Source organism: Cryptomeria japonica, unplaced genomic scaffold (genome assembly GCF_030272615.1).
Source record: "Cryptomeria japonica unplaced genomic scaffold, Sugi_1.0 HiC_scaffold_551, whole genome shotgun sequence".
Lineage (NCBI taxonomy): Eukaryota > Viridiplantae > Streptophyta > Pinopsida > Cupressales > Cupressaceae > Cryptomeria > Cryptomeria japonica.
The window spans coordinates 79,404-88,563 of NW_026729361.1; the positions used below are offsets into that span (position 1 = coordinate 79,404).

General features: G+C 37.2%; 1 protein-coding gene across 1 annotated transcript; it reads right to left on the reverse strand.

The window, feature by feature from the left end:
• Window positions 1-931: 931 nt before the first annotated feature.
• Window positions 932-2,257, reverse strand: LOC131872293 (aspartic proteinase nepenthesin-1-like). Its single transcript, XM_059216049.1, has one exon. The coding sequence runs from the start codon at window positions 2,255-2,257 to the stop codon at window positions 932-934; it is 1,326 nt and encodes a 441-aa protein (XP_059072032.1).
• Between the last annotated feature and the right edge of the window lie 6,903 nt (window positions 2,258-9,160).

Consider the following 9,160-nt stretch of genomic DNA (forward strand, 5'->3'; position numbering starts at 1 on the left):
AAATGTTGAAAACAAGTAATCATGTCACATTATCAATGGCTGAAAATTGATGTGTGGTCTAACATCCATACTCTGAAGCACAAATACATTACATAATTTAATTTTATTATCTAAGGTGCGTTGTAGTGTAGTAGCAACCTTTCAAATGAGAGGCCCCGATTCACCATCAATAAGTTTTCTATATAAGATTTGTGTAAGATGTCATCGAATGCACTATAAAGCGCTGATAGGTAATCGTGAATCGTGATATAGGCATAGCCTTAAATATTAGCACTTTTAAATAAATTGCAAAGGCTCCAAAATGATATTCTTAATTCTCGAGAACTCGTCTTCTCTAGTAGAAAATTATACAATAGTAATTGTGAGAAAATTAGAGAGACCTTCTTAGCAACAACCTTACCTTATATATAGGCTACATTAAATTGTGTTTGATCTTAGTAATGTGAAATGCGGACATGATTGAAAATAAGTATTATTTGAATGTATAAATCACAGACACGGATCTTAAAGTTAAATACCATTAAAAATATTCATAGGCATACAATAATTTATTTTACACTTAAGACTTGAAGAAAAGATAAGACCATTACAAATGCTTTATAATTATATAAATTCTCTTGTCGTTGTTTTAACTCGCAATTTATATTTTGATAATCAATTATCGCACCTTCATTTCCATGCCAAAATAACACACATAGTGTAGCATATCATAAGGAACCATAAATGAAGGTCCCCGAGAACAACAGGGGCCAAACAATTTTACTGAAAATAAGCAGCTACGAAGATGAAAATTTACATGATTCGCATATCGGACAGTGCAATAGGCAGACGCAGGAGACGAGATCACATATTGCATTCGAAGGACAGAGGAAGAGGAAATGAGAGAGACAGAAAAAGAGAAGAAGAAGAATTAGAAGAGGGAGATGATGATTTAAAGAGAATCACACTTAGTGGGCTTGAAAGAGAGCGTGTTCTGAGCATTGTTGTAAAGGATATGGAAGTTTTGCTGCTGTATGTTTCCGAAGATGGAAGGATTCCCCGATGGTTCACCCAACATTGCCAGGCACAAGAGATTTTCAGATGCCTGAATGAAAAAGTTGTCTGCCGGAAGCTCGTAATCCACGCCGCCTTTGAAGTTGAAGACGAGGGTTGGCAAGGTGAGGTGAGCGGATGATGTGTGGTAACAAAGATCCAAACCTGTAGAAGAGCCGTCTACAGGAGTGAGATCAATGGCGGACTGAATTGCTTCCTTAAGAGGAGAGTAGGCAGCCTGGTCCAGGATGGTAACAGTGGTTCCGGAGTCGATGATCATACCTCCGCTGCCGTCCGATTGCAGATCGAAAGTTCCAGGAGGAATATCTAGTGCCTTACCATTGAGGGTGATTCCTGTAATAGGAATGTACCAGAAAGTGGGAATGATACTGCTCTTGATGAGTGGGAGAGTCTTGGCTCCTCCGCTCAAGGAAGCACCCTCGCCGAAAAAGAGGGGGCTGGTTTGTGAAGAAGAGTCGGTGATGGGCAAAAGACAGTAAGAGAACATGTTCTCTGCTTTGGAACCCAGCTGTGAGATAAGGGAGAGACCACCTCTTCCCAGTCCCACAAGGCCACCACCCTGAGAGAATCCTTGTCCTTCGTTGTCATGCCCGCATCCAAATGCAATGCCTTTAACCTTGCTGCTCCCAATTGACAATGTCTCGTAAGCCAGGTCGCCGCTGGTGAAGGAACCATCGCCATACTGATACATAAAGGTACAATCTGGATTGCATCCGGTTTGCGTACTCCCCAAGGCGTCACAAAGAGAATCACCGCAGGGAATTGTGGAAAATGTGGGGGACTTGGAGGGGTCGAAGATTGGCGTAGGCTGAGAGAAGCAGTCCTTGCAAGGCTTGCACTGAGTCCAAATCAGATCGCTCCCCGTGTCCACAATCGCTTCGAAGCTCACAGAGGGCGTTCCCAGTGCAACGCTCATCAGAAATTCTCCATCCCCTACTTCAACGGGCGTTTCAGCGTCTAATTGCCCTCTTATCAATGCCTCTATCTTCTTCATTCGCTTCTTACTTCGATCCACAGCCAAACCCAATCTCTCAGAAAAACCCAACTCTCTCTCTGATCTGCGCGTCATATTCACCCTTATTTTTACATTTTCATCGCTGCTAGACTTCGGCCAACCACTAAACAGTCTGTCCGAAGAACATGATATCGTTGGAATAGTAAAGCATATCAAGACCACAAAACCCAACAGCTTTGAACGCTCCATTTCTCTTTTTCTTTTCTAAACCTCGAAACCTTTTTCTGCTCTCATCTACTCCACTCCATGCAATATATATACACAGAGAGAGTGAGAAGGAGCCTTAAATCAAAATCAACAGATTCCCCGACGTGTCCACATAACAATATCGATCCTCTTAGAAGGATAGACGAATTTATTTAATTTCCCCTTCTCTATCTCTGCCCGCCTGGAATTGTTCTAGAAGTAGAATAGACTGCTGCAATTCGAAGTGAATCGTATTTTTTTCTGTCCATACCTTCACTAAGTATTTCCGTACACTTAACTCGTAATCCAGTTCCCTCTTCCCATTGAATTTTGTGGACCCATTCAGATCGAAATTCCAAAACGTGTTGTAACCGGAGGGTTAGTTTTCTAAAAATATTTAAAATTAGTTTACACATAATTATTCTTAGTCGGTTTATCCGGCTTTCCAACTTATTCTCATTCTTGTTTATCTCATTCTTAAATTTTGCTCTAATTAGTTTATTCATTTTTAAGATTTAGAGATTTTACTTGTACAAAACTGTTATATTCAATGCTCTATTATGTATTCACATTACCGTATCCTATCATAAAGTTCTATTCAAGGATTTATACCAGAAAGAAAAAGTACATGAAAGTTAATGTAATCTATGTGGTTGAACATCCACATATATAAATCATCTAAATTGAATTTTATTTTTATTCTCGTTCTTATTTATCTTATTTCTCAATTTTACTTGTGCAGAAGTGTTATATGCAATGTTCTATTATATATTCACATTGCCATATCCTATCATAACGTTTTGCTCAAGGATTTATACCAGAAGGAAAAAGTAGATAAAAGTTAGCGTAATCTATGTGGTTGAACATGCAAGTATATAAATCATCTAAATTGAATTTAAGAATCCATCTTTTAAGAATTGGGTATGTAGTTGTATCAGTGATAAGCATGAAAGTCATGTCAACTAGGGATCACTCCCCATGTCCACGATTGTTTTATGTCAAATCCATAGATATGCGTAAGTTCTATATGTGTGAATATAAATTCTTCCCTAACATTTGATCTAATAAATCTCACTTTTCGTCAATTTACCTTGAAGTTAACTCTTCACTAATTGTCAAGTATTCGCAATAGTTAAAATCACATTAGGGAGCCTGGTAGATCACTAGGGTCAAGTTCTCCTAGGTTATCCTTCGGAATGGTCGGCTTCACGAGCCTGGCCAATTTAGGTAAATGGAAAAGAAGCATGCAAATTTCCCAAGATGAAAACTTTGATGGAGATAGATTCATCTTGGTGCTCCAACCAAAAGCGTTTCTATGATAAATGTTTCATTTATGCAAATTCGTATTCAATGAATTCTCAAAGCGACTGCATGTTAAATAAATGCACATTGAATTCTTTCAAAAACCAAAATGTTCAATAAATCACATAAAACAGGTACTAAATGTAATTATGATAGAATAAAAGGTTTGGAGTTAAAAAATTCGAATTTAAATTGCTAAATCTCAAGGGTCAGTATTGTATGGTGCAATATTGATTGGACGCCCCATTATTGACCAATAACAGAAAAAAGGCTAATACTTATGTAGAGAATAAATGCCTAGACATTGAGGTGTGGATGGAGAATAATCTAATAATAAATGTGATACATACGAATGTGTGCATGAATCCACGGGATAAGATAGAATATAAGGGGGTGTATGTAAATTGATAAGGGTGGCTAATTAGAGAATGGGCCAAGATTTCGACAAGATTGCATCATTTCTTGATATATGGTTGAATTAATCCATCCTCTAATAATATACCCAAAACTAAGGATAGTTTGACTAGATTAAAATATTTTACCATTATGTTTTGACCATACATTGACGTGCATGTGAATCCTAAAATAGTAATACATCTCAAAGCATATGGAATGTGGAATATATCGTTTAAATTAGATTCTTGGACGTCAAATAATAGTTAATATAGATAGAGTAATGGACCTTGGCACATACTAGCATGTGATACTCATTCTTTACATTTGAATCCTTCATGAGAGCCTAAAAAATAGAGAAATTATGTATAGTGAGTAGCTTATATCTCAAGAATTAAATAGACATCAATAAAATACGTGAACCTATTTAACAATCTAGAAGATTAAGAAATATGAAAATGAGTAGTAAGTTTAGGGGTATCTTCATGTGCAAAAGGTTCTGTGACGTAGTGCCCTATGGTATATTGATACTACCACATCCTATCATATAAAAGCTTTATTTAGAAATGGTGATTGCATGCTTCATATGAGAGAAATTATAGAAGAGGGAAAATAGTACATGAATTTATTATGCCGAAGGCGTCTCTTATATGAATTGGATGAGCTGTTTTTGGGCATCAACGATTGTGAGTAAAGGAGACAGCATTGCAAGACGATTGGGAATATTGGAGCTGCCCGCTGTCCATTAGTTTTATTCTTCATTTTTTGTCAGAATGTGTGCACTGCCCATCATCTCTCGATCTTCTCATTTTACCACTATCTCTCCTCTTGCAGTCACGATCAGATGAGATTTTTTCGAAAATTCTACTCCTCCATTAATGCAAACATAGTACTCTCAAATATTTGAGCTCTCACAATCTAAATTTTAGGGTTCCTGCCACTTGTTCCGTGTGCCTCTTTAATAATTCATAAATGTCATTATTTTCTTGTTTTTTATTTCTATACAATTTAGTTGTTGCACGGTTTCCCATGATAAGTGAATGGTGGGACCTTTTTTAATTACTAAGTACACTCAACCTTTATGTTTCCATTTGTCTAAATCAAACCATCTAGTAATTCCGAAACCCTAAAAAAGTTGTATGGGTTTTATAGACACTTCAAAATTTACTATGTTTGTATGTGTTAAAATGACTATGTTAGTGGGTTTTAAGTTATTTACTTATTATTCTGTTAATGTATTATATATAATAATAATATTATTGAATAGAAACCTATTTGTTTAAATAGTTCAAGTAATTTATGGTGAAAATGTAAATAGAATAGAATAATTTTTTATTTTCAAATAGAAATAAACTATACAAATCATGTAAATTGTATTAGTATTATTGTAATATTATCATAAAAACTCGACCTTCAAGGACCCAACAAAAAAACAGATGCGAACCAACCCATAAAAACCAGGGAAAAGCAGCCCCATAGAACAACAGACAAGAACAATACAGAATTTCTACATAACAAAACTACAACACTTTGACCAATTTGTCATTCTTCTGAATGACATCCTCATTGATTTTCTGAACTTTCTTAATGATGTTGTCAACACGGGTCACACCCTTATCTTTTCTATGGAGCCTCGTCGCTCGACCAAGTAGGGGCTTCTCTTTCGTATCCAGATCCGCATCCACATCCTCTGAGGGAGCCCTAAGTTTCTTACAGGTACCAGCATTCACAACCTTATCTTTCTTCACCATCTCAGTGCTACCAGTGGGGCACTTGCCCTGAGAAATATAATGAAGAACTTCAGCCTATTCATTGAGTCTACGTAGACCAATGCTAGTATTGTTCATGGCAGACATACTCACCTCCACCACCACACTCAAACTATGCTGATGTTTATAAGTCATTTTCCAAAGCCTTAATGTGCTCTTCATGTTCCTCCTTAAGGTCTTTAATACCATTAGCCAGGGTATGCGTATTCGAGACCTAGTACTGTCGAGGTCCCCATTAGGTGGATTGGCCTTCTCTTTGAGATTATTAATCTCTTGAAAAATCTAGGTGAATTGGGCATTTTGGTTATCCTTTAAATTCCTCAAGTTAATATTCGTAATCGTATTCTCAGGGACCGACAAACCATCTCCTTAGGAGTAAACCCACCACCAAGAGTAGGTATAGAAACATTGACACCCTAATCCTCCGCAGGCCCGTCCAAATCAATCTGAGAGGCATTCGGTCGCTTAGAATAATTCTCGTTGACATTGTTAAATACTTTGGTTTTGTCAATAGCTCTTGACATAGAAACGCTGGCCACTCTTTTAACCTTCACATCAGAACTACCGTCCACCGAATTAGGGACATGTTCAGGGTCATCCTCCTCGTTAGATAAAATAATTTATTTTCTGCTAGTACGGTTAGGGATTTTAGACGATGAGGGTCCTTGTTTGTTATAAATGTGAAAGACTTCGTTCCCATCGAAGTCCACCTCTTCATCAGAAGAGATTTCCCCATAATGAATATGGACATTCTTCTTGTATTCTATACCAGTTTTAGCACTCGTATTCCTCTCGACATTGATAGTCTTGGCATACTTCATAATCAACGGGAATAAGCCCTCATGGAGAACAAGGGAGGATGCACATTTCTCGTGAGCCCTAATGCTATTATTCAATGATGAGACCAAATAAAAGGCCAAGGAAATGCACTTGTGATGCCGAAAATGATTAATAATGACAAAGTGATAGCTAAGTAAGCTACAGAATTTACCATCAACGGTGAGGCGGCGCACGATAACCTCTGAGACCTCGTACCATGGCTTTGAAAGTGATTTTTTCTCCCACCCAACATTATTATTCTTTCTCACCTTCTCCCTTTCCTTCGGCGGGAAAAAGGTTTTCATCGCCACCATCGCACATTTCTTATGCTTGTAGAATTTGGTGCCCTTGTTCAGAATTTTGGACACCTTAGCCACCATCTCCTCATTAACCTCCAGCTCCATACCATAGACACAGATAAAACCATCCTTCCACCCATTAAGAAAGGCCTCAGTAACAAGGGCATCCACACCATGAAGCATCTCGATATAACTAGTCAAAACTCCTACCGAAAGTTCTTTCCATACTGCTTCCTTATTTCGTCATTTTTCGCAGACTATGGGATCCAAACGGTTCCTATCTCCCCTAATATTAAAAAATACTAATTCTCAACAACCTGCAACACAAACAGAGTTGACATAAACCATATAAAAACAATTAAAAAAGCCACCAGAAAGTTCGTCTTTCCCCTCATAAAAGAAGTCTTGCCCACGACACTTTGGAAGATGTCATTCTCCATCATTTCCAAAAGCCCCTTGAGCTTCGCAAGCATCATAATCATTACGGAGTAGGTTAAGAAGATCCACTGGGATCTTATCATAAATGTTCCAAAGTTTCCTACTTGCCAAGTCGGCCCCAATGTTGGCCTAAATATCCGCAACCTTATTACCTTCATGGTAGACATGTGAAATGTTAAATTCACAGAAGCCCCTGAGAGGAATTAGGCTATCTTGAATAATATGTTTAATCAACCAAATAGGAGAGGAGGAAGTCGTTAAACAATGATGTTTAGGGAGTCACACTCCAACCAGACCCTTCTCAAACCTTTCTCTTTGGCCAATTTGATATTGGTATAAATTGTGAAGGCCTCATTAAAGTGATTTGTCTGGGTACCCAAAGAGAGGGCCATTGTCGAGACCATCCTGCCATTGTTATCACGCACCACTTCCCCACATCCAGCAGGTCTGGGATTCCCATTCGCCACACCATCAATTAATGTTACTTTAGGTCCAATATTTTTTTTAAATGTTATAAAAATTGATTAACAAGATATGAGAAAGAGTTTATTGAATTAATAGATAGAGAGAGAAATCAATCCAATGTCATTTCTTTCAATGAAATGGAAAATATTTTTGCAGGAAGAGCATCATCAAGAATCAAGACAATAGATAAAGTAGTAAATGTTGTCAAGTGAGTGCTAAGATCAACTTTCCCATTGGACTTCTCAAAACATGGTACCTCTGTTTTCTTTGAGATGGGATTCTTTAGGACGGTATATGAAAGTAGTCCACGTGTGCAATATGGTGGAAGAGTTAGTTGGGATTAGGTTTGGCTTGTGCTGGCCAATTATTCAGATGTCCAAATCTCTACTACGATACATAATTTATAAGGATTATTTCCATAAAAAAATAAACCAACTGAATAATTGTAGTGCTCTATTGTATTTAAGTTAAGAGTGTAAAATTATCCCTTTCCCAATTGAATGATCCTTCTTCCTTTCTAGCTATACATTGAATAATAAATAAGTATTTTCCAGCATCTATATCCGTTGCGACAAGAATCTTCGATAGAAAAATAATAATAATAAGTAAAGAAAAATGAAATGGCATTATACTAGAATACATTATTTTCATGACCCAAAATAGTAAATTAATGGATACTAAGCGATTGGAGCTAGTTAAATGCCTTGCTGAAGGAGTAATTACCAAAATAAAAGAAAAAAGAGAAAAGAGGAGACTATGTTTAAACTGGTTCAATTTAAAACTTCCTAATAGTATCCTCATGTGGCATACATTGCCAAGCACTAAGAAAGAATTTTTTATATCATTGTAGATCTAAATGCATCTCACCTTAGGTGGTTAATCGGGTCAATGGAGATGGAAAAATCCTTTACAAAGGCTGCACATTATCTAGTAAGCACAATAGTTTTAAAAGATAATAAATAAATAATAAGAATGAAATTAGAACAAGAATTTAATCAAGTGTAAATGCACTCCACTCATCACCTTCGTCGCCCAATTGAATAAACTAAGAAAATATAAGCTAAGCTACTAGTTTAGATGTTGTCCAATGCCCTTAGAAACTATATGAATAGCATGTTGGACACCTTATCCACCATCTCCTCATCAACCTCCAGCTCCATACCATAGACACAGAGCACACCATACTTCCACCCATGAACAAAGGCCTCGGTAACAAGGGCATCCGCACCATGAAGCGTCTCGATATAACTAGTAAAAACACTTATCGAAAGTTCTTTGCATACTGCTTCCTTATTTCATCATTTTTCATAGACTATGGGCTCCAAACGGTTCCTATCTCCCCCAATCTTGGAAAATACCGATTCTCAACAACCTGCAACACAAACAGAGTTGAGCTAAACAAAAACAATCAAAAACGCCAC

Coding starts and splice junctions, on each gene's coding strand:
- LOC131872293 (XM_059216049.1), bottom strand. CDS start 2,257: ATGGAGCGTTCAAAGCTGTTGGGTTTTGTGGTCTTGATATGCTTTACT.